At 44.3% G+C, this 25,508-nt stretch overlaps 1 protein-coding gene and 1 long non-coding RNA gene across 5 annotated transcripts; one reads left to right on the top strand and one right to left on the bottom strand.

Moving 5' to 3' along the window:
• Positions 1 to 3,802: 3,802 nt before the first annotated feature.
• Positions 3,803 to 23,916, bottom strand: PTPN18 (protein tyrosine phosphatase non-receptor type 18). 4 transcript variants are annotated; one of them, XM_069576856.1, is made up of 15 exons: positions 23,726 to 23,916; positions 21,332 to 21,440; positions 20,992 to 21,068; positions 20,817 to 20,912; positions 20,673 to 20,711; positions 8,755 to 8,823; positions 7,908 to 7,970; positions 7,549 to 7,691; positions 7,082 to 7,148; positions 6,927 to 7,004; positions 6,748 to 6,837; positions 6,401 to 6,489; positions 5,244 to 5,452; positions 4,752 to 4,826; positions 3,803 to 4,538 (listed from the first exon to the last, which is right to left on the bottom strand). In XM_069576856.1, the coding sequence occupies exons 1-15, from the start codon at positions 23,816 to 23,818 to the stop codon at positions 4,471 to 4,473; spliced, it is 1,365 nt and encodes a 454-aa protein (XP_069432957.1). In that variant the 5' UTR covers positions 23,819 to 23,916; the 3' UTR covers positions 3,803 to 4,470. The 4 variants fall into 4 exon arrangements, with proteins under 4 accessions (XP_069432957.1, XP_069432956.1, XP_069432958.1 ...); XM_069576855.1 differs by having other exon boundaries at positions 4,752 to 4,889; positions 23,726 to 23,902; XM_069576857.1 differs by lacking the exon at positions 6,748 to 6,837 and having other exon boundaries at positions 4,752 to 4,889; positions 23,726 to 23,902.
• LOC138433734 (uncharacterized) lies at positions 5,553 to 7,405 on the top strand. The gene is made up of 2 exons (XR_011254449.1): positions 5,553 to 5,678; positions 6,947 to 7,405. It is a non-coding gene; the product is annotated as an uncharacterized lncRNA (long non-coding RNA).
• Positions 23,917 to 25,508: the final 1,592 nt, after the last annotated feature.

The raw sequence follows: 25,508 nt of genomic DNA, 5'->3' as shown, positions 1-25,508 counted from the left end.
AGATTAATACTGGTAAAGATACAAAACTGCTGTAATCCCCACTTTTTGGGGGACTCTTTACACCTCTCAGAGTAAAAAGCTCAGAGCTTTATACTTTCCTCCTCTCTAATAAATCGTATTCACTTGCTACCATGAGTGTTTATGTGTTCCTCCAGTCCATACTTCGGCTTCATGAACAAGAGCTCAGATTCCCGTTTCAGTAGCAGCAGACACAACACAACTCACAATCTCCAGGGCTTTCCAGGTAGAACTTAAATATGCTTACAGAACAAAAGTAGCCCTTGGCCAAGTACCTCCTCAAGCACAAGCACAATGTTCTAAGTGGTCTCAGCTGTTACATAATCATTATTAACAGGAGAGGGAGGGTGTGGGGTGAGAGAGCCTGACCTGCCATCTTGGCTAATTTGCTCTATCCCCACAACTACTTAATTATATCAATAACCTATCTTGAATAAATGATTTTTCTGCCCACTGATTTAGAATGCAACAGTTATTGAAGACTAGAGCCACTAGATGTTAAGCAGGAGAATATATAATTAAATTTACTTTCGTTTATTTTTGTTTTAGGTACATGTTTTTGGTTTTGTTTTTGTTTTTGAGGATCATAGTTTCCTGACTAGTGATCAAATCAGTGCCCCCCTGCAGTGGAATTCTAACCACTGGACCACCAGGGAATTCCCATGACTCAAGTAGAGCTTTTGATATTATCATCTCAACTATATGGAATTCTGTTTGATTCTAGGGATAATCAAAAAAAATTTAAGAAATTTTTTTTTCTTAAAAAATTTTCTGTGTCTATTGTAAAAATCTAGATTCACAGTGTAGGAGCAAAGTAGCCAAGATGGCATGGCCAGGCTTTCTCACCCCATTATTTTGTAAATAATGATTACAGAACAGCTGAGATCACTAACCGCACTGTGTGTGCGCATCATTGTGAGGAACATGTGGGGTACTCTCTTGGCCACGAGCTACTTTGTTCTGTAAGCATATGTAAGATCCACCTGAAAAAGCCCTTCTGGCTGCATTATGGTGGTGAAGATGCATTATGGCTGTGTCCACTGGGTCAACCACGAGGGGAGAGAATATAGCACGTCTGCTGCTACAGTTGCTGTGCCAGTCAGGGAGAATAAACGTATTTGCAGTTCGTAGAACTCCTTGAGTTTTCTTCCAGCCTCTTAGTCCGTGCCTTACCTACCGTGGGTTCAATAAACAGTGCACACAGTGAGGAAGGGTGAGACACACAGTTATATATGTAGCAGCAATATGATAAATATAATTTTACAGTCCTCATTTTATAGACTGGAAAACTGAAGCACTGAGGAATTAAGAAGCTTGCTCAAGATCACACTAGTAAGTGACTGACTCCAAGCTATTCATCACTATGATATAGCCCAGCTTAAAGAAACAATCAAATGATGGAAAGACACCTCTTCCTTCTGCCATAGGCCCCCTCTCCCCTGAGACACTACGTTTATCCCCTTCTGGTCTCCAGAGCACAATGACAATGTTTCTGGCTTTGAGGTTGGTTTACACTCTAAACACCACCTTTAGCCTTCTTTACTTTAGCAGTTCCAGGGCCTCCTTTCTGCCTATCTAAATCAAGATTAGCTCCAATTTTCTCCTGTGGCCCATTAAGCTAGGGACTCCCTCGTTTCTCCGCAGTTCACAGTTTCTGCTGGTTGAACTGCTTCTTGTGCATAGCCTATACACACTTGAAAAGCTGAGTCACTCTCAACAAGCACTGCTGCGGTGAAGGAAGGCAAATTTCATGCTCCTTCCACCAACACTCAAAGGGCAAATGACTTGTCTCATTGCCTATAGTGAATGCAGGGGCCTGGACTTAATTATGGTTGAACATTTTTTGAACAGAGGCTAGGCTCTTTACATTATCTTTCACTGAATTCTCATAGTTATTGTGTGAGGGATGTGGCATGGTTAGGCAGGTGGAAGGTGGTGGTCCGTGCTCATCACAGACACAGGGTAGCCTTCCAACAGCTTGGGGCACATGGTGCATTAGGGAGGAATAGCTGGCCATCCATCTAGATAAACCTAACATTGTTGGACAGACACTGCCAGAAGGAAGATCATGTCAGGAAAGGGGCTCACAGAGCAGGATCAGGGTTTTGGAGCATCAGGTGTAAATTTACTCATCTTTTTTTCTACCGTGTGTTCTGTCTGGTTTGACAGTTTTATATATCTGGCTGGATAACCCATTTGTCTGTCCAGCTAGAGCTTTGTATGGCTCACCCAGTGTCTGCTGTCTTTCTGGCTGGAGGTCTGCATGTCTGTGCTATGGGTTTGTGCAAGGATCTTTTCAAGCTGGCAGTCGGTCTGTCTGGGGTTTGTTTTTCCAGCTGAGTCTACTTGGAGGTTCACCAGTCTATCAGTCTGAGGTGAGTACATCTATAAGGCTAGTGCGCTGTCTTGCTGACTGCAGATTTGTTTGCCGTGCTGGTGATCTGTGTGCATCTGCTGTCCAGCTCAAGGGCTGGGGCTTGTGTGGCTAGCAGCCTGTGCGAACAGCTAGGGGTCTGACTTGTTGGCATCCTTTCATCTGTCCAGATGGGAGTCTACCTGTTCGTCTGGTTCTGGGGTCTCTTCATCTAACTTGGGATATAGCTGGCCAGGTGCTTTGGGATCCATCTATTTCTCTGGTTGAGGATGGTGTCTCACTGTGGCTGAGAATCTTATCTGTCCAACTAGGGGTCCATCCAACCAAAGGGATCCTATGTATCTGAGGGCTAGGAGCCCATCTGGCTAGCAGGGAGTCCAACTACCTGAAGGATTTGCAGTGTATGTCCCACTGGCAGATGGTCTGTGTAGTGGGGAGGGGTCCATCTGACTCCTGTTGCTTTTTCTATCTGCTTATCTGACCAGCTGATCACCTGGGAGTCCACCTGGCTGTCTTCCCAGCAGGAGATATATCGATTTGTCTGCCAAAATACGGATTCTGTATAGTTGGTGAGCTGGTAAAGTCTGTCCACTTGTCTGCCTAGTTGGAAGTCTGCCTGGCTAGGTGAAGTGTGTGCAGTCAAAGGTCTGTGTGGCTGGTATCTGTCTGACTGAAGTACATTTGGCTACCTGGGAGTCCATGTGATTAGGCCTATCAGTCTGTCTGCCCACATGGTAGGTCTATGTAGCTGAAGGCCTGTCTAACTCAGAGGACATCTGTGTCTGTTCAGCTGGGGATCTGTTTATGGCTGCCTGGGAGTCTGTCCAGCCAAGGGTCTGTCTGTCTGGTGTCTGTCTAGCAACCTAGCCGGAGGAGAGGGTCTGTCTGTCTGGTGATGTCTTTTGCACGGGGTGGTCTGTTAAGACTGTTGGTGTGTCGCTCTCCCTGACTGGAGGTCTACCCAGGGAATGGACTATCCCTCTGAAGCTCTGGCTGTCAAGGGGAATGGCCTGCCTCTCCAGGTTGGAATTCTATCTGCTTACCCATCTGGGGATCTCCTTACTTGTCTGTCTGAAATCAGTCTGCTTGGCTGTTGTTACGCATGGCTTCCATCTGTCTGAATGGTAGTGGGGGATGAGGGTCCATCCATCTCTTTGTGTTGTAAGCTGAATGTCTGAGTGAGGGAGTCTCAGATACTGAAATGAACCAATCTTTCAGGTGGTCTCCAGAAGCCTATCTATCCATCAACCCCTTCACAATGGGGGCCCCTACCAGACCCTTAGGGTTGAGTTTATTCTTGAGTATGCTCAGTGTGACCTCACTAGCCATCATCACCCAACTACCTCCCCAAGTCTCATGGTGTTGCTAACTTGGCCTCTGTTTACTGGTGCCAAACAGAAATGCAGAGAGTTTTGGGTGAAGTAGAAAAGAATAGCTTTTATTGCTTTGCCAGGCAAAGGGGGCCACAGTGGGCTAATGCCATGAATACCATGTGACCCACCCTAGAGGGGGTAGTGAGGGGTTTTATAGTGTTCAAGGAGCAGGGGGTGATCATGGACCAAGCTCATGGACAATCCTTGGTTGGCATCAAGGTGAAGTTTCAGCATCTTCAGCCTCTGCTTGCACCAGTCTAGGGTCGATGTTCTTGTTGTCAGAAGTTTTTATCTTGCGGGGGTGTGCTTCCTATAAACACAGCTTAGGAGTGTGTGTGCGTCAGGTCTTTATCCCTTTCAGGAAACTGGGAGTCCAGTGATTCTACTATGTGGCAGAATTATAGTCTAAATTGTTACCAGTTCCCTAGCTCAACAACTATTCTTTGTTTCTGCATCTTCACATTTCCAAATCATTAACTCTTGAGTCAGCATTTTACTTCAAAAGATAAGGACACAGGGACTTGAACATGGTTTCAGTGCCTTGAATGCTATGATAACTAAGGCAGAGCCCCACATCTTCCACGCTAAGAAACGTTCATTTTTATTCAGCCCAGCACCCCCATTCCCAACACTTCATAAAGCAGAGCATGACCCTCAGCAGTCCAGGCACCCATGTGGAGCAACAGACAGGCAGGGGTGCAGCGCTCACACCCGGGTCCATTCAGCAGGCGGATCTCGGGGTCCTTTAGGCCTCCCAATGCGCAGGTTAAAGCCTGGAAGAGGAAGGGCACCATAAGGCTCATAAGAGAAGCTGAGGTGTGGATAGGAAGGCAACCGGTGGAAAATTATTCGCAGGCCTCCAGGCCCTCCTTGTTTGCTGCAGCCACGTCCACAGGGCTCTGAGGATGTGAGTCCCCTGCCACCATACCCGCCCCATCCCCGTCGCAATTGCAAACGGCCCCAGCAACCGAGTTTATCTGACTTACCTAGCCCACCAGTCTGAGCTCCATCCGCCACGTCCTCATAGGCGCCAGGCCCAGCCACGCTTTCGTCAACAGGAACTGCGGGCAGAAAACCACCCGAACAGGTCAACTCAGACGGCCCTTCAAATTCCGGCATCCTCCCTGCGCAAGAAGGCTGGCTGGGGGCCGCAGGTCCGGGCCCAGGGGCCAGGGGCGTAACCAAGACGGAGCCCTCTGCCCAGACCAGGTGACCGGGTCAGAGACTGCGGCGGGGCCAGAGACCACAGCGTGACCGGAGACGCTTCCGGGCGTGACCTGAGGACCGGCAGCAGTCCTAGAGGCATGGCCGGGGAAGCCCGAACCTCAGCCCTCCAGGGCGTGCCCCGGCCAGACTCGAGCTGGCGGGAGGGGAGGTCATCGCGGCCTCCAGGCTCTCCAGAACCTGGCCAGAGAGGATCTGCAGGAACAGGTGGGGGACGATCCAACCCAGCCCCGCCCCCGGCCTCCTAGACTTACCGCGGCCCGGCTGCGCGCCGCGCGCGTCCTCAGCTTGCGCTTGCTGCCGCCAGGCGCGCGGCGTCACCTGGCTGTAGAGCGGCGTGTCCTCCGTGCTGCGCGCCCGCGCGCCCGCGCCTGCCCCGGTGCCCACGGGGGCCGCACGCCTCTGTACCACCGCGTAAGTGTCGGCCATGGAGAGGGCCGGAGGCCCGGGCACCGAGATGCTCCTGCGGGTGGGGAGGGCGGGGAGGAAGTGAAACTGCAGCGCCTAGGCGGGGGAGGGAGGGAGCTCGCTGCGCGAGCAAACCACCGGCTTCCTTCCCGCCTGAGGCGGCTCGCAGTGAAGGAGCACTGAGATGGAGGCGGTTGGTCTCTGGAGAAGGGGGTCTCGTTTCTGTGTCCCTAGGGCCCAGCAGGTTGGATGGATGGAGGAAGGAAGGGCCCAGCTGGCAGGTGAATGGGACGAGGTGTTATTGAGGAGTGGTCATTTCTGTGTAGTTGTTTATCGAATAAATGAATGAGGAAGTGACATCTAAAGGGAAGGAAGCTGCTAAGTCACTTCAGTCATGTCCGACTGTGTGCAACCCCGTAGACGGCAGCCCACTATGCTCCGCCGTCCCTGGGATTCTCCAGGCAAGAACACTGGAGTGGGTTGCCGTTTCCTTCTCCAATGCATGAAAGTGAAAAGTGAAAGAGAAGTCGCTCAGTCGTGTCCGACTCTTCGCGATCCCATGGACTGCAGCCCACCAGGCTCCTCTGTCCATGGGATTTTCCAGGCAAGAGTACTGGAGCGGGGTGCCATTGCCTTCTCCAAAGGGAAGGAAGGGAAGGTGTCAAAATGAAGAGCTGGTCTCAGACCAAGGGCTGAAGTCTGCCGCACCGGACATGAGGCCTGACAGTTGGGCAGCATCAAGAAATATCTGCTGAATTAATGACTTGGGGGAATGAAGAAAGTACTGACACCGGAATGTAGGGGTAGGGGCAGAGACAGTGTCATCTCTGGTATTAAAGAATCATCTTCGGAAAGGTTCCCAGAGCTCAGTTCAAAGAAAGGGCTGGTGAACATTTGGTGAACTGAACGACAAGGATGGTCCAGTGTTTCAAGGGTGAGGAAAGGGCTAGCCACCAAGAAGAAGAAACTGGAAAGGGAAGACTCCAGGGATGGGGCTAGGTACCTAAGGACTCCGCTGGATGGGCGAGCGATGGCATTCAGGGTCTGGGAAGTCCAGAGGGAGAGGGCGTCATCGTAGAGTGGGACACAATTCTGGAGGAAAGACAGGAGGGGAAGGGCATGAGGCTTCAGAGGACACTGTCCAGGCTCCTAGTGGAGATCCCTGTGGTCTCTGTGGGGGCAGCTTAAGAGGAGACACTCTGATAAGGAAGCAAGGAGGATGACAAAGGTAGATATCAGAGTCCGTCCCTGCTACTGGAAGGAGTCCAAGGGCTAGATGCTGCCATAGTGGTGGCCATAGACCTCTGCTCTGGGTCCTGGTCTCTGAGGGTTGGAAGGGGGCCTTGGTACCTCCTTGAGGTTCTGGTAATGAGGGCTGGCATTCTGTATCGCTGAGAGAAACATCTGAGCCACTGTGTGGTACAGGAACCTGTACTGCTCCTGGGGTAGTGGGTAGAGGGGAAGATAGGTCATTGAGAAGGGAAGAGTAAGAGGGATGTGTCCCTGGCATGGGGAGACCCTGCTCACACCTCTGTCTGTATGGCCATAGGCCGCTGCTTCCGAATCTCGAGGACCACACTGAAGAGGCTGAAGTTAGGTGGGATCATCTAGGGCAGAGAGACGGGCACATGAGAAGGAGCTGTGGGCACAGGATGCACACTTCACGCGCATGCCCTCTTCATACCTGGGTCAGAAGCAACTGTCTCACATAATCCACAGTGCACAGGACACCTGTTCGCCCGCAGCCAGCACTGACAAGCAAGAATCAGAATGAGCTCGACCAGGGCCTTCCTGCAACCCATTTTAAAGGGGACATTTGGGGTGGGAGGTGAAGGACTTAATTAATGGAGGGGCCCCTGCAGCACTTTTTGGTTCCCAGTATCCCAGGTTATAATTTGAAAGGAAAAACTTTTTAATTGCTGATATTTGTTTAGCATCAGCTGTGTATTTATTCCCCAGCAGACAGTCTGTGTTCAATAAATACTGACAATTTCAGTTGCAACTTTAACGAGTGTGGCCTCAGTTTTCTTAAAATAGGCATTCGAGAAACTGCAAGACTGGCTCCAAGTCCTGCACTATTCTTCCCTGCCTCCCTCCCCAACTACCATCCCCTCTGTCTCACCAGATCCCCATAAAGCCCATTTATTAAACCTGCAGTGGACACAAAGGGGGTTGGAACCAGATCCCTGGAGGTGCCGAGCTTCCTCAACCATGGCAAGCACATGGTCAGGACTGCTGGGGACCCCTCTGTCTGGCCAGGACATATACTGCAGCTGGGACACTGAGCGGGATTCCTGAAACACGGAAAATGAGAGGCAAAGAATAAAAAAAGAAAGAAAAGCATATATTGAGCAACTACTTCATGTCAGCCCTATTCTGCACATCTTCTATTTAAATGAAACAGATAATAACTAAAGAGATGGGTACTATTGTTATGCCCATTTTACAGATAAGAAAGCAGAGACAGGAAGCTCTCACTATGTGGAAGTCTCCTCCTCCCCTTTCAGTACCTTCTGGAAGGTGACCTGCAGGATCCTGAGTGTGATGTCTGGATTCAGCCACATCTCCCTTGTCTGTGGATATGGGGCATGTGGGAAGAGGGCAGAGAAAAATGATCACAGGTGCCAGTTCAGTTCAGTTCAGTTCAGTCGCTCAGTCGTGTCCGACTCTTTGTGACCAAAAGACACGTTTTCAGGAAACTGCATTTCTGATTTAAAATTTTAAAAAAGTCGTTCCCTGGTGGCCTAGCGGTTAGGATTCTGGGCTTTTACTGCTATGGCCTGGTTCAGTGCCTGGTCATGGAACTGAGATCCTGCAAGTCCTACAACACAGTCCTCCCCAATACCACCCCCCCCCAAAAAAAAACACCTATTCCTAAAAATTCATTTAGTCTAAATATCCCCCATGACTTCTGTGAAGGAAACATTTTACATAAGGGATAAAGAGAAACTATGAGCTAGTTCCAACAAGCTCATTTACAATGAAAGAAAGAAATGTCTTTTGTTTTAAAACAAAAGTTTGCTTGTATTTATCAGTACCAATTGTTTTTATAACCTATGAGAGATTTTTCTGAGTTCTTTTGAAATGGTAAGGGAAATAAGAATTTTAAGAACCTAACCAGGTACATTTATATTTACAGAGATAACCGTGATAGTAGTTAAAATGCAAAATCAGTGTATAATGAGTTCTGACTATTTGCATGCTAATACCAGAGAGCTCCCTGCAGTGTGATGGGGACTGTGGGGAAATTGCTCATTCTTTCAAGCCCAGCCCAAAAGCTTTCCACTCAGAATCTTCTGTGAAAGACAAAATCCAAGATTTCCGTAAAGTGCTGTTTCCACCTCTGCCCCAACTCACCAGAGTGATGCAGAAAGGCCCAATCTGCAGTGGTTCCTGTTGTAGGGCCCAATAACGCTCACACTTTTTCTGCAAAAAACAAGGGGAAAAGGGCAGGGACTGAAGAGGGGGAGTCTGCCTCAAGAGTTCATATTAACATGTTTACAACCCCTTGGAACAGCCCAGCTTGCTGGTGGAAGCACAGAGAGCAGCAGCGTCTCATCAGATTAAACACAGACTCAGTGGAGATGTGAGCTTCTGACTGTGCAGGAGCAAGACAGTCCAGAATATTTTACTGTAAGCACCTAAAACCCTGGAAAGAAATGTATGAGCCACTATTTTCAGACACTGGTCCACATGCATTTGCAGGACTGTGATCACTGAACAAAGGGAAACACAGGAGTGAAACCCTATGAGTTCCCAAGGTTACTGCCTAGAGGCAGTAACCAGGCTGCAGACCATGAAGGGTCTGATGATTCCGCTCATTGAGAAACCAGAAATCTTGGCTCAGGGAGGCCAAGACAGAGTTCTTGAAAGAACAGTACTATGCAAACAAAAGCAAAGAACACCAGAAGTCTGCATGAGGTCCCCTTGAGTCTGAGCACATATGATATGAAACCCCATGAAGCTAGGAAAGAATAACTTTCCATGAAAGCATAATAGCTATGGAACTATAAGATGAACATTTCCTAGAGCTCACAATGGAACAAATAATTTACACTTCCTCCAGCCAGAGTGGAGACCTGATTGATTAAAAAGGGCATTCAGTAAGGAACAAGACACCACACATTAGTAAGTAGAATGAACTCAGTTCTAGAATAAAGGCTTCTTTAGACATACCCCTAAAAAGCTTAAAAATAAACCTTAAAAAGATCAAATATCCAAAAATAACTGCCTTCCAAAAAAAGTTCCAACACTTTTTTTTTTAAATTCCTTTTTAAAGCAAAATAAGATCTAAAATTTATCAATACTTGTGTAAAATTTGGGCTTCCCATGTGGCACTAATGGTAAATAACCCACCTGGCAATGCAGGATACATAAGAGATGTGGGAAGATCCCCTGGAGGACGAAATGGCAACCCACTCCAGTATTGCCTGGAGAATCCCCATGGACAGAGGAGCTTGGCAGGCTACAGTCCATAGGGTCATAAAGAGTCAGACATGACCCAAGCAACTTAGCAAGTGTAAAATTTAAAATATTAAGCATCCAATAAAAATTTACTAGACATACAAAGAAGCAAAAAATATGACCTACACCCAGGAGATAAGTCAGTCAATAGAAAAAGACCTAATACAGATGAGGAAAAAGGCAGACAAAGACTTTAAGACAGCTTTTATAAATACGTTCAAAGATGAGAAGGAAAAACATGAATGTGATAGAAAAAAAAAAGATATAAAAAAGACCTAAATGGAACTTCTAGAGAGGAAAAATAAAATATATGAAATAAAAAATTCACTGTCTAAGGTAAATGAAAAGATGTTCAACATTGGTAATTATTAGAGAAATGCAAATTAAAATCACAATGAGGTACCACCTCACACTAGTCAGAATGGCCATCAGTAAAAAGTCTACAAATAACAAATGCTGATGCGGGTGTGGAGAAAAGAGAACCCCCATACATTGCTGGTGGGAATGTAAATTGGTGCAGCCACTATGGAAAACAGTATGGAGGTTCTTTAAAAACTAAGAAGAGTGGCTATATGATCCAGAAATCCTACTCCTGGGCATATATTTGGACTAAACTATTATCTGAAAAGATACATGCACACTGTGTTCATAGTAGTAGTACTCACAATAGCCAAGACATGGAAACAACCTAAATGTCAATTGACAGATGAATGGGTAAAGGAGATGTATGTATATATACACAAACACAATATACTCATCCATAAAAAAAGAAATAATGCCAATTTCAGTATGATAGAGATTATTATACTAAGTCAGAAAGAGAAGACAAATACCATATGATATCACTTATATGTGAAATCTAAAATCTGACACAAATGAACTTATCTACAAAAGAGAAACGGACTCACAAACACAAAGAACAGACTTGTAGTTACTGGGGGAAACAGGGATGTGGAGGGAACAATCGGGAGTGTGGGATTAGCAAATGCAAACTATTGTATATAGAATGGATAAACAAGGTCCTACTATATACGCAGGGAACTATATTCAGTATCCTGTGATAAACCATAATGGAAAAGAATATGAAAAAAACTCACTGTCTAATCACAGATTAGGGGCGTCCCTGGTGGTCCAGTGACTAAAACTCTATCTCCCAACACAGGGGGCCTGGGTCAGGGAACTAGACCCAGCTGAAGATCCTGAGTACCACAGGTAAGATCTGGCATAGCCAAATAAATAAATAATTTTTTTAAATAGCAGATTAGATACCAGATCAGTGAACACAAAGGCATAGCAATAGAAACTATTAAAAGTGAAAAAGAGAGAGAAAAAGTGGAGGAAAAAAACTAACAGAATCATATATCTGTGGAAATATATCAAGTGGCCCAATGTATGTATACTTGGAGTTCAGAAGGAGAGGAGAGGGGAGAATGGAAACTATTTTTGAAGAAATAATAGCTGGAAATTTTTCCAAATTTCATGAAACTATGAATCCACAGACCCAGAAAGTTCAATGAACCATAAGGAGAATAATCCAAGGATTATTAACACCAAGTTAGATCATGATCAAATTGCTGAAAAATCACAATAAAGAAAAAAAAATCTTAAAACCATTATACACAAAAAGACATTAAATTTGAGAAATAAGAATGACAGCAGAATTTTGTCAGAAGCTTGCAAGCCAGAGGTCAATGGTATTATGCCCTAAAAATGCTAAAATTAAAAATTCAGAAAAAAGCTGAAAGACTTTATCATAAGCAAAACTGCACTATGAGAAATATTAAAGTAAGCTTTTCAGGAACTTCCCTAATGGTCCAGTGGTTAAGACTCTGCACTTCCACTGAAGGGGGTATGGGTTTGATCCCTGGACTGGAACTAATATCCCACATGCTGCATGGTGAGGCCAAAATAAATCAATAAAATTCTGATTTCTTCTTTAACAAAAAAGTAAGCTTTCTATACAAAAGAAACATGATATCAGGTGGGATTATGACCTACACAAAGGGATGAAGAATAAAGAAAAAAAGTAAGTAGGTAGCTAAGCACAAAAGGTATTTCTCATTTTTAACATCTTTAAAAGATAATCTAGTGAATTTTACCAAAAAAAGAAGGAATAGCAATCCTTCACAAATTTTTCCAAAAATTTGAAAAAGGAATATTTTATAAGACCAGTATTATTCTGGTATCAAAACAAGACAGATATCACAAGAAAACTATTCAACATCTCAAGAATATAGACAGAAGAATTATTAACAAAAGATTATACACAGTACACAAGATTGGTTCAAGATATGAAAGCCAATCAATGTCATATACCATAATAACAGAAAATAAAACAGAAACACATGATCATCTCAATAGATGCCGAAAAATGAACAAAATCCAGTACCTCTTCATACATAATAAAAACATGAAAAGCACTAGACATAGAAAAGAAATTCCTCATTTCAAATTAAAAAGCAAAACCAACAACAAGTATCTAAAAAAACCCTACAGGTAACTTAACACTTAATGTTGAAAGACTGAATGGTTTGTGCTTAAGATCAGGAACAAGACAAAGATGTTTGCACTTTCTGCTTCTGAACAATTTCATATTGGAAGTTGTAACCAGTGCAATTAGGAAAAAAGAAATGAAGCAAAGAAGCAAAGAAAGGAGAGGAGGTGGGAGGGAAGAAGAAAGAAAAGGACAGGAAAGAAAAAAGATGGGAAGGAAGAAGAAACAAAGGGAAGTTACCCAGATTGGAAAAGACAAAACTATCTCAACTTGCAGGCAGCATGATGTTATATATAAAAGTGATATTAGATAAAGTGTTAATCGCTCAGTTGTGTCCGACTGTGACCCCATGGAACGTGGCCCGCCAGACTCCTCTGTCCACAGATTTTTCCAGACAAGAATACTGGAGCAGGTAGCCATTCCCTTCTCCAGGGCATCTTTCTGAGCCAGGAATCGAACCTGGATCTCCTACATTGCACGCAGATTCTAGCCACTGGGAAAGCTCTATAGAAATCATATATAAAAAACCCTGAAGAATACACACACACATACACTATATTAGAGGTAAAAAGTGAGTTCAGCAAGGTTCAGAATACAAAATCAATACAGAAAAATCAATTGTATTTTCATGTAAAGAAAACTCGTTTGCAATATCTACCCTGAATTGATAGATTCAGTGCAATCCTTATCAAAATCCTAGGCTTTTTGATGATATTGGCAAGCTGATCTTAAAATTAATATGTTAACATTAATAAATGTGTTCTGGATACCCAAGACTGCCCTCAGGTTTGATGATTCAATAGGAGGACTCACAGGACTCTGTACAGAGTTGTACTCATGGCTACAATTTATCACAATGAAAGGATACAGAATAAATTGGCAAAGGGAAAAGGCACACAGGGTGAAGTCTGCAGAAAACAAGGTGCCAGCTTCCAAGGGTCTTCACCCAGTAGAGTCACTTAGGATGTGCTTAACTCCTCCAGCTATGAGTTGTGACCACACATGTGAAATGTCCACAGGGAAGCTCCTTAGGAATTCAGTGCCCAAGATTTTTACTGGGGGACTCTGTGGTATGTAGGCACCTCTGACTAGCATGGGCCAAAACTTCAGAAGGAAAGCAGGTATCATATAAACCTGCTGTCACTTAGACACATTGCTTATATAAATACTTTAGCAAAGTCGACCACTCTCATTGGAAATCGGATTTCCAGTTAAGAGCCAACATTGCAGGAAGGCCTTTCTAAGCATAAGCACTTACGCTTGCTATGTTAACTCTTCCGTACAGCAACTGACCAAGAATAGACAAAACAATCTTGAAAATAGAACAAATTTGGAAGACTCACCCTTATTGATTTCAACACTTAACTACAGACCTACATATATTGTAGTACTGGTATAGTACTACAATCAATGGAATAGAATTGACAGTCCAGAAATCAACCTTTACATGTATGGCTCGTCAATTGATTTTCAACAAAAGACCAAGACTATCCAGTGGAGAGAGCAGTCTTTTAACAAGTAGTACTGGAACAACTGGATATCTATATGAATTTGGATCCCCTATCTTACACCATATACAAAAATTAAGTCAAAATGAAAATGAATCAGAGACCTAAGCATAAACACTTAGAAGAAAACATAGGAGTAAATCTTTTTGACCTCTGGTTAGACAATGACGTGTTAGAAACAGCACCAAAAGTACATCAAAACAATAGACTGGAAGTCTTCAAACTTATAAAAGGTTTGTGCTTCAAAGGACACTGTAAAGAAAATGAAAAGACACCCATACAATGAGACAAATATTTGTAAATCATGTACTGATAAGGGACTTGTATTCAGAAGAATTCTCCAATAATAAAAAGAAAAATAATCCAATTAAACAATGGTAAAGGAACTAAACAAATACTTGTCCAAAGAAGACATACAAATGGAAAAATAAGCACATGAAAAGATATTTGGTAAATCCACATCATTAGGCAAATGCAAACCAAAACCATGAGACACCACTTCCCACCCATTAGGATGGCTAAAAAACAAAAACAAAAAGTAACATATATCTTGGTGAGTGTATTGAAAAAAATAGAACCCTTGTGCATTGTTGGTGAGAATATAAGTGGTGCAGCCACTGTGGAAAACAAAACAAATCAATACAACATTGCCACATGATCCAGTAATTAATTCTATTACCCCCAAAAATTGAAAACAAGGACTCAAAACAGATACTTATATATTAATATTTATAGCAGCATTATCACAATAACCAAAAGGTAGAAACAACCCAAATGTCCATCAACAAATGAATGGATAAACAAAATGTGATACAAAAATAAAACAAAATGTTATTCAGCCTTAAAGAGAATGAAATTTTGATATGCTCTGCAACATGGATGAACCTTGCAAACATGATAAATGAAATAAGTAAGACACAAAAGGACAGGTATTATATGATTCCACTGAGATGAGGTACCTAGAATAGGCAAATTAATAAAGTCAGAAAGTAAAATAAAGGCTACCAAGAGCTACAAGAAGAGTAAACGGGAAGTAATTATTAAATGGATAGAGTTTCTGTTTTGTATGATGAACAAGTTCTGGAATTGGATATTGATAATGGTTTGAAACATTGTGAATGTACTTAATGTTTCTAAATTGTACATTTGAAATCATTAAAATGGCAACATTTATGTTATGTATATTTTACCACAACTGAAAAAAGAAAGACACGATGAATACTACTTCACATCCAACAGGATGGCTATAATGAAAAAGACAAAAATAACAAATTTTGCTAAAAATGTAGAGAAATTGGAAGACTCATATATTGCTGGTTGAAATGTAAACTGGAAAACAGTTTGGCAGGTGCTCAAAAGGTTAAAAATAAAGCTTACCATATGACCCAACAATTCCACTTCTAGGTATATACTGAAAAGAAATGAAAACATACTTCTATACAGAAACTTGCACATGAATGTTTATAGCAGCAATATTCATAATCACCAAAAAGTGGAAATAGCTCAAAGTTTATAAAATGATTGTGCTGTGTGTGCTTAGTCACGCAGTTATGTCCAACTCTTTGCAGCCCCGTGGACTGCAGCCCAGCGGGCTCTTCTGTCCTTGCAGACTCTCCAGGCAAGAATACTGGAGTGGGTTGCCATGCCCTCCTCTAGGGGATCTTCCCAACCCAGAGATCAAAGTCAGGTCTCCCACTTTGCAGGCGGATCCTTTGCTGACCAAGCCATGGAAATATAAAACGGAATGTTATCCAGCAACAAGAAAGACTGAAGTATTGACATGGGCTTCCCTGGTGGCTCAGCCAATACATGCTACACTATGCATGAATCTGAAAAACACTACCTGAAGTGTCTGAAGCCACTCACCAAAGGCAATGTGTCATATGATTGCAGCTATATGAAAAGTCCAGAGTGGGCAAATCTAACAGAGTAGATAGATTAGTAGTTGCTTAGGATGTAGTTTGGTCGGAAATGGAGTATGACTGCTAATGGATATAGGGTTTCTTTATGGGGTGATGAAAATATTCTAAAATTTATTGTGGTGATGGTTGTGTGATTCAGGAATATACTAAAAACAACTGAACTGCACACTTTAGATGGAGGAATTATATCTCAATAAAGTTTTTTTTAATCTACATGAAAATAATAGCAGTATGTTGTGTAGTATATTTTAAGTTTAGAACTAAACCTGTGGCAACAATAGCCTGAAGCATAGAAAGAGAAAATTGAAATATGCTGTTGTAAAGTTCTCACATTTTACCTGAAATGGTATCATAATAGTATTTGACCATACACTGTGATAAGTACATATTTCACTAAACACATAAGCACATAATACAGAGGTAAAACTAATAAGGTAGTAATGACTATTATTTTCATTACACGGGACTGGAATGCAAAAGTAGGAAGTCAAGAAACACCTGGAGTAACAGGCAAATTTGGCCTTGGAATGTGGAATGAAGCAGGGCAAAGACTAATAGAGTTTTGCCAAGAAAATGCACTGGTCATAGCAAACACCCTCTTCCAACAACACAAGAGAAGACTCTACACATGGACATCACCAGATGGTCAACACTAGATTGATTATATTGATTATATTAGATTGATTATATCATATGCAGCCAAAGATGGAGAAGCTCTATAGAGTCAACAAAAACAAGACCAGGAGCTGACTGTGGCTCAGATCATGAACTCGTTATTACCAAATTCAGACTGAAATTGAAGAAAGTAGGGAAAACCGCTAGACCATTCAGGTATGACCTAAATCAAATCCCTTATGATTATACAGTGGAAGTGAGAAATAGATTTAAGGGCCTAGATCTGATAGATAGAGTGCCTGATGAACTATGGAATGAGGTTCATGACATTGTACAGGAGACAGGGATCAAGACCATCCCCATGGAAAAGAAATGCAAAAAAGCAAAATGGCTGTCTGGGGAGGCCTTACAAATAGCTGTGGAAAGAAGAGAGGCAAAAAGCAAAGGAGAAAAGGAAAGATATAAGCATCTGAATGCAGAGTTCCAAAGAATAGCAAGAAGAGATAGCAAGAAAGCTTTCTTCAGCGATCAGTGCAAAGAAATAGAGGAAAACAACAGAATGGGAAAGACTAGAGATCTCTTCAAGAAAATTAGAGATACCAAGGGAATATTTCATGCAAAGGTGGGCTCGATAAAGGACAGAAATGGTACGGAACTAACAGAAGCAGAAGATATTAAGAAGAGGTGGCAAGAATACACAGAAGAACTGTACAAAAAAGATCTTCACGACCCAGATAATCATGATGATGTGATCACTCACCTAGAGCCAGACATCTTGGAATGTGAAGTTAAGTGGGCCTTAGAAAGCATCACTATGAACAAAGCTAGTGGAGGTGATGGAATTCCAGTGGAGCTATTTCAAATCCTGAAAGATGATGCTGTGAAAGTGCTGCACTCAATATGCCAGCAAATTTGGAAAACTCAGCAGTGGCCAGAGGACTGGAAAAGGTCAGTTTTCATTCCAATTCCAAAGAAAGGCAATGTCAAAGAATGCTCAAACTACCGCACAATTGCACGCATCTCACATGCTAGTCAAGTAATGCTCAAAACTCTCCAAGCCAGGCTTCAGCAGTACATGAACCGTGAAATCCCTGATGTTCAAGCTGGTTTTAGAAAAGGCAGAGGAACCAGATATCAAATTGCCAACATCCGCTGGATCATGGAAAAAGCAAGAGAGTTCCAGAAAAACATCTATTTCTGCTTTATGGACTATGCCAAAGCCTTTGACTGTGTGGATCACAATAAACTGTGGAAAATTCTGAAACAGATGAGAATACCAGACCACCTGACCTGCCTTTTGAGAAATCTGTATGCAGGTCAGGAAGCAACAGTTAGAACTGGACATGGAACAACAGACTGGTTCCAAATAGGAAAAGGAGTACGTCCAGGCTGTATATTGTCACCCTGCTTATTTAATTTCTATGCAGAGTACGTCATGAGAAACACTGGACTGGAAGAAACACAAGCTGGAATCAAGATTGCCGGGAGAAAAATCAATAACCTCAGATATGCAGATGACACCACCCTTATGGCAGAAAGTGAAAAAGAACTAAAGAGCCTCTTGATGAAAGTGAAAGAGGAGAGAGAAAAAGTTGGCTTAAAGCTCAACATTCAGAAAACAAACATCATGGCATCCAGTCCCATCACTTCATGGCAAATAGATGGGGAAACAGTGGAAACAGTGGCTGACTTTATTTTGGGGGGCTCCAAAATCATTGCAGATGGTGATTGCAGCCATGAAATTAAAAGATGCTTACTTCTTGGAAGAAAAGTTATGACCAACTTAGACAGCATATTAAAAAACAGAGATATTACTTTGTCAACAAAGGTCCGTCTAGTCAAGGATATGGTTTTTCCAGTAGTCAGGTATGGATGTGAGAGTTGGACTGTGAAGAAGGCTGAGCACCGAAGAATTGATGCTTTTGAACTGTGGTGTTGGAGAAGACTCTTGAGAGTCCCTTGAACTGCAAGGAGATCCAACCACTCTATCCTAAAGGAAATCAGTCCTGAATGTCCATTGGAAGGACTGATGTTGGAGCTAAAACTCCAATACTTTGGCCACCTGATACGAAGAGCTGACACATTTGAAAAGACCCTGATGCTGAGAAAGATTGAAGGCAGGAGGAGAAGGGCACGACAGAGGATGAGATGGTTAGATGGCATCACTGACTCAATGGACATGAGTTTGGATAAACTCTGGGAGTTGGTGATGGACAGGAAAGCCTGGTGTGCTGTGATTCATGGGGTCACAAAGAGTCGGACACGACTGAGCGACTGAACTGAACTGAGACAAAAAAATGTGAATAATACAATTTGAGTAATACTATTCACAAGCTTGTACTAATTGACAGTTATAAAACAGTTGAAGGTTTCAACACTCCTGTTGGGAACTGACAGAGCATTTAGAGAAAAGAAATCAGTAAAGATCTATCAGTTCAGTTCAGTTCAGCTCAGTCACTCAGTTGTGTCCGACTCTTTGTGACCCTATGAATCGCAGCACGCCAGGCCTCCCTGTCCATCACCATGTCCCGGAGTTCACTCAGACTCACGTCCATAGAGTCCATGATGCCATCCAGCCATCTCATCCTTAGTCGTCCCCTTCTCCTACTGCCCCCAATCCCTCCCAGCATCAGAGTCTTTTCCAATGAAGATACAATAAAGATATAAAATATTAAAGTGTCTTTCAAAAAGACACAATCAATTTGACCTGATATTTATAGAATACTCAACCAAGCAGAATACAAATTCTTTTCAAGTGCACATAAAACATTTACCAAGATAAATCGTATTCATGGCCACAAAACAAGTTTCAATACATCTGGAATAATATAAAATTGTTCTTTGACCACAATGGAACTGAAATTTAATAACAGGAAGATATATGGAAAAGTCCCCAATATTTGGAAATTAACCACAGCTATAGTCAAATACCATGTCAAAGAAGAAATCACAAGGGCAACTAGAACACATGTTGAATTAACTGGAAAAAAAAGACAACATCGTTTATGGAATGTAGCTAGAGCAGTGTATGGAGAAAAATGAATGGCGTTACTTATACATGATAAAAATCTTTTATCTAAGCTTAAAGAACTAGAAAAAAGCAAGTTAAACCTAAACCAGAAGAAAGGAAATGATAAAGATAAAAGAAATTAATGAAATAAAAATTTAAAATTAGAGAAAATGAATAAAATTCAAAGCCGCTTCTTTGAAAAAAATAAAACTAATAATCCTCTAGCCCAGAGATTGGCTAACTTTCTATAAATGGCCAGATAATAAATCTTTTAGACTTTGGGAGCCATACAGTCTACTTAACTTGCAACTACTGAACTTGACAATTGTGGCATGTATACCCTATGTAAACCAATGAGCATGACTATGTTCTAATACATTTTTATTTACAAAAACAGGCAGCAGGACAGATTTAGTACAACAGTTAAAAGTTTGATTCTTTATTCTAGCCAGACCCAATAGCCAGGAGAGAAGATATCACAACTACCAAAATTAGAGATGAAAAATGTACATCACTATAGATTGCATAGACTCCATGATCAGCCAGCTATCCCAGCCGGCCAGGATGCAGAAACCATGTGCCTTCAGTGATAATACACATTTATTGAGTAACTAATTTATACTTATGGGCAAAGCAAAGATCCCTGCTCTCCTGGAACTTTGCTTCTACTCAGGGAGACAGAATAAACAATATACACAATGCATTTGTAGATTATCTTATATTTCATTCAGAAGTTGCTAAGAACTGTGAAGGAAAAGGAAAGTAGGACCAGGGAAGGAGAGTGGGAGTTTCAGAGGGGGTGAGGTCCAGGAAGATCTCATCGAGGAAGGAGCATTTGAGCCAAGACCTGAGGGTGGTGATGCAGCAGCCCAAGGGGAAAAATGTCCCAGGCAGAGGGAACAGACGGAGCATAGGACTCGAGGCAGAACAAAGGCCCCAGTGGTCGGAGCACAGTGAATAAGTGGGAGAAACATGGGGAAAGACATCAGACTTGTACTGGGGAAGCCACAGTTCTAGGGTCTTATGGTCTATGGGGCAGGAAGTCCAGCAGGAGAGGGTTGCCAACACTGGAAGGATGAACCACACGAATAAAGGGAAAATGATCATTTAAAAAATTAAAGCCAGTAATAGTGGGCTTGGCAGAGCTACAGTGGGGTCACTCCAAGAACCCGTCCCTTGAGTCATGGGATCAGGGGAGAGCTAGTGAGATTTCTCCTGTCTCCTGCATAAGGACATGCACTCCAGAGGCTGAGCACACCTACCCGTCCGTTCTCCATCTCCTGACAGGCCATCAGGATGACCTAGACATAGGGGTAAGGGAGGAGAATCAGTTTAGGGGGTGCAGTTATCAGGGCCAAGGGAGGACCCAGAATACTGGCCACACCTCCCCCTCCCCCAAAGCTGACCTTGACCCCAAATTCCCAGATGAGGCGCCAGAAGTCTAGCAAGGTGTGAGGCAGGGGTCCTTGCGTGGCGATGTAGGCCTGGCTTCCGTCTGCACCCTGGTAAAGTCTAAGTTCACTATCGAGGTTCTGCTGTCACCTCCACCACCTCTGCCCCTTTCCTGACTCCCAGCCTGACCCTGATGAAGTTGCCATTGATGTAGTCGCCATGTCCCTCTTCCTGGAGCAGGGAAAGGATCACTCGTGTCTGATCGTCTGCCAGCAGAAGTGAGAAACATGGACTTTGTGGATGACAGCCCTGATGGCCTCCCAGATGAAAGCCAGCAGGGGACGGCACACCTGGGGGGATCCCATCAGGGTGCACTGGTGGGATGCTGGGGATAAATGCAGCCAGAGCAAGGCTCCTGGAGGGAGAGTTCTGGGAAGCCAGTAGGACACAGGGACCCTGGTTAGCACCTGGATCCCACAGCGTGGGGGCACCGACTCCTCCGGAGGCCCCACCCCCACCCCCGACTTACAAGGCAGCACATCCTTGTAACGGTTCTTCCTCAGGTTCTCGGGGCGACTGCCGGCCTCCGTTGAGCACACGCTTTCCGTCTTCCAGGCGGCTGAGTGGGCCCGGATGTCCTGGTGGGAGGACCGCAAGAAGACCCGGGGGTGGGAAGAGAGAGTAAGAGAGGAGCCAGATCAGAGGCCTGGGACACGGAGGCTCTCAAAGGGATATGCGGCACGTGCCCTATGAAAGGTGAGTGCTGCGTCCAGATAGTGTTGCTGCTGCTAAGTCGCTTGAGTCGTGTCTGACTCTGTGCGACCCCATAGACGGCAGCCCACCAGGTTCCCCCGCCCCTGGGATTCTCCAGGCAAGAACACTGGAGTGGGTTGCCATTTCTTCTCCAACGCATGAAAGTGAAAAGCGAAAGTGAAAGCCCTCAGTCGTGTCCGACTCTTAGCGACCCCATGGACTGCAGCCTACCAGGCCCCTCCGTCCATGGGATTTTCCAGGCAAGAGTCCTGGAGTGGGTTGCCATTCCCTTCTCCAATATTGATTCAATAACAGTAGCCATTCAGAGTGCCCTCTCTATGCTAAGCCCTGTGTAAGGGCATTGAACTATCTGCAAGGTGCCTCCGAAGTTGGTATTATTGACTCCCCGTTGTGCAGTAAGAAAGCTGAGGCACCACATGTGTCAGTGACTTTCTGAAAGTGCCACCCAGGAAGTGGGTGAGTGTTGAACTCAGACCTCTGAGCATCTGTCCCCATACCCTCAGTGTGTATTTACATCTTATCATGAACAATAATTGTAATATATTATGTACTTAACATAACAAACATGATACACAAGAGGATAATATACAATGTATATGAATTAAATGTATAACATTACTTATGTAGATACTATTAGGTGCTTTAATACTGTTAGATTGTTATGATCAGTGAATAGTATTGCCATCATCACCAGGCATTCATAATCATGACAATAATAAATAACACCTACCAAGCCACCGTGACTGTAAGCCACCATTCTAAGTGTTCTTACACCCATCAGGTAGGTTATTTAAGTCTTCATGGACACATTTCTGCAGTAGATACCACTATGGATATTTCTACTATGTAGATAAGGAAACCAAGGCCCAGAGAGGCCTTGGAAGATTCTTGTGAGCGCAGGAGATTGCAGGAGGCTGGCCTCCAGCAACTGGCACTGCTCACCACCCAGCTTCTGCATAGGGATCGTCAGCACTGCTCACTGTCCCAAACTGGACCCAGACCTGGATGGATATGATGTCATGTACTACCTGGGTATCATATGTTTAGATTTATTATGCACATTTTCATATTGCATAAATTATATATTCTGCATTTATTACACAGTTCTTATACATAATATTTATTTTATATTTGTATAAAGATGTATACTTTTATTATTGTTTCTTAGAAACTTGAATAACTGCTAATTTTATAAATGAGTTTTCATGTTTATTCTGTTCTATGAAATTAATGTATAAGTTATAGTTTATGACATATTTATACATATACACTATATATTTTATATTAATACAATTACTTCATAAGTCTGTTCTCTATTTCTATTGTTCTTAATGAATATATAGTCATTTATTACTTACATATATTTATCAGACATTTCTAAATTTAAGATGTAACCATATATGATTCTAACACGTTTCTATGTTATTATATTTAAAATATCTCAGTACTTGTACAGTGCGATGCCTACGACGCTGCTGCATTAGCACTCCTTACGTATAGCTTGCACTACCCCACTGTAAAGTTTAGGATTATTTATAACTAGTGGCAAAGCCGCCTATAAAGTAAGCGCTCAAGATGTGCTAAGCGCGGTTTACCCACACTGGCTATTTTAATCCTCAGGTCAGTTTCGTCACATTTCACCCTAGGAGAAACAGAGGCCACAGAGACCGGATAAAGAGCCTCAGGCCACATCGCCTGTAAGAACTGGCCTCCATATCCTCACTGCAGTGGGGCCTCTTGGTTCCTCTTTTCCCAGCCCCTTCCTCCCCAGGACCACAGTGGGGACAGTGACCACCCGGTCGCCTGGAGCGGCCGAGCATCGCGTGAGCGCTCGCCTTCGCTCAGCAACCCAACGATACCGGGAGCGCAGCTAGCGCGCAGGGACCCGAGGGCGTGTGCGGCCCCGCCCGGGCCGGCAGTGGACTTCGCCCTCTGGGGCTCTGCAGGCAGAGGGTGAAGACGGGCAGGGAGAGAGAGAGTGCGACAGAGAGAGGTGCTGGGGAGAGAAAAACAGAGAGATCTCGAAGTGAGAAGACGACCCTGGACGCCGAGAGAGAAGCAAAGTGCAGCAGGGTGCACAGAACAGACGGAGGTCCGAACTGTCCAGGGCGAGGAGCAGGAGCTCGGCAGTCCACACTCGCCCACTCACGCTGAACTCGCCGGCGAAGACCACCCCATCCCTGCCGCCTAGTGCTTCCAGCTGCTCCAAGAAGCTCCGCGCAGCATCCAAGCTGCTGCTCATGGTGCCGCCTGGGAGTGAGGTGCAGTCCACCTGCACCTCCGCTCTCTCGGCTGGGGTAGACTCCGCTGAAGGCAGCCCAGGCCCCACCTCAGATCTCGCCGGCCAATGGGAGTGCTCAGCGGCAGACAGGGCGCGCCCCTCAGCCAATGACACTCAGAGCCCGCCCCAGCCCCGCCCACAGGCTACCGGACTGGGGGCGCTAGGTTCCCCTGGCTGCGCGTGGGGCTAGAAAACTGCGCCGGCGCTTCAATTTTTTTGTCTCCGCGCGGGCTGGATGAGTCCCTATGGTCCTATGGACACCGCCTCTAGCTTGGGCCCGGGGTCCACGCCCTGGCATGGCGGATGGCTACATGCCCTCGCCCGGCCTCCAGGGAGCTGGACGTATCCGGATGCCAACCGGGGTGGCGTGTCAGCTGTGAGTAAAGACGGCTGCCTAGATGAAGCTGAAATTCCTGACTGGGAAACCCTATGTGGAGACCTTACCCCGCTCTGCGCTCCGGCAGAGTCCAAGGGAGGTTGGGAGAGGTTGCCGCGGGGGGAAATGACAGCCGGGCACCTGAGCTGTGAGAAAGACAAAATTTCTTGAGGTTCCTTCTTTTTCTGGGTCGGGCCAGGAGGAGCCGAGGGAGCCAGGATCATCCTAATTTGGGAATCTCAAGCTGTATAAAACTTCCAGGAAACTGAGAATTGAGGTTTTGGGAGTGGGTTCCAGGGATCTAGATGTTCTCAACGCTTTTAAGGATTTTTTTTTTTTTTCATTCTCATACTGTCGTCTTCAGAAAATGGGGAGAAGGCCAGAGGACAGCTGCTGCCCGGGGGCCACAAAGGGAGAGAGTAGGTAGGAGCCAGGGGCCCCTGCCAAGGGCCGTTCAGTGTAGGTGAGCTACCCCATCCTTCACTTTGGAGGTAAGGAGTGTGAACCTAATTCATTAGGGAGTTATCAGAATGTTGTCACAGACAGGCAAACTGTTTCTTAAAGGACTGAGGTCTCTGGTTCTTGTCCCAGCCACTCAACTTCGACAGGCAGGATGAAAGCAACCATAGGTCATATGTAAAGGGATAAGCATGGCTGTATTCCAAACTTTATTTGTGGACTTTAAATTTTAATTTCATGTGTCAGTCTTTTTTCTTTGGTGGGCTGCAGGCTGTAGGTTGCCAATCCCGGTTTAAGTGACTGAGAAGGCAAAAAGCAGGTCAGTAGGGATGTTTCACTTATTGAGGGATTGAGTCACTGCTGACTCACTGTCATCTTTGAAAGTTCAGAGGTCAGTAGTGGCCACCAAGGATTGACGTTATCAGTGAGTTCATTGCAGGCCAGTGAGAGGTCCTTCGACGTTCATGAGACTGTCAGTAGATGTCAGTGGCAGTTACTGGGAGGTCAGTGATAGACTGAAAGTAACCAGGGAGCCATTGGGACTTGGAGTGTTAGTTTACCAAGTAATTGAGGGGTCAAAAGGGTCAGACAAGTTCATTGAGGACCCCTAACCAGGGCTCGATAGTGAATGTCAGTGTAATCACTGAGATTTCTTGGATGGTCTCAGGACTCAGTTGTTGCACTCAGGGTGGTGGGATAAAGAAGCATCACTGAACTTTGAGAAAATATGGAGGTCCATTGGAGGAGTCACAGAGACACTTGAGCCCCTGAGTAATCATGGACACTAATAGCAATCATTTGGGGATAGTGGACACC

The sequence above is a fragment of the Ovis canadensis genome, chromosome 2 (genome assembly GCF_042477335.2).
Source record: "Ovis canadensis isolate MfBH-ARS-UI-01 breed Bighorn chromosome 2, ARS-UI_OviCan_v2, whole genome shotgun sequence".
Lineage (NCBI taxonomy): Eukaryota > Metazoa > Chordata > Mammalia > Artiodactyla > Bovidae > Ovis > Ovis canadensis.
The sequence above is the reverse complement of the archived record's forward strand: the minus strand, read 5'-3'. Positions and strand labels throughout refer to the sequence as shown.

Bases quoted from the DNA above. Each gene is read 5' to 3' on its own strand.
- PTPN18 (XM_069576855.1), bottom strand. From the start codon at position 23,818: ATGAGCAGCAGCTTGGATGCTGCGCGGAGCTTCTTGGAGCAGCTGGAA. The intron at 21,441-23,725 runs GTGAGTGGGCGA...TCCTCCCACCAG, and splicing joins TCTTCGCCGGCGAGTTCAGC to GACATCCGGGCCCACTCAGC. The intron at 7,149-7,548 runs GTTTAATAAATG...CTTGCTTGTCAG, and splicing joins CCCCTTTGTGTCCACTGCAG to TGCTGGCTGCGGGCGAACAG.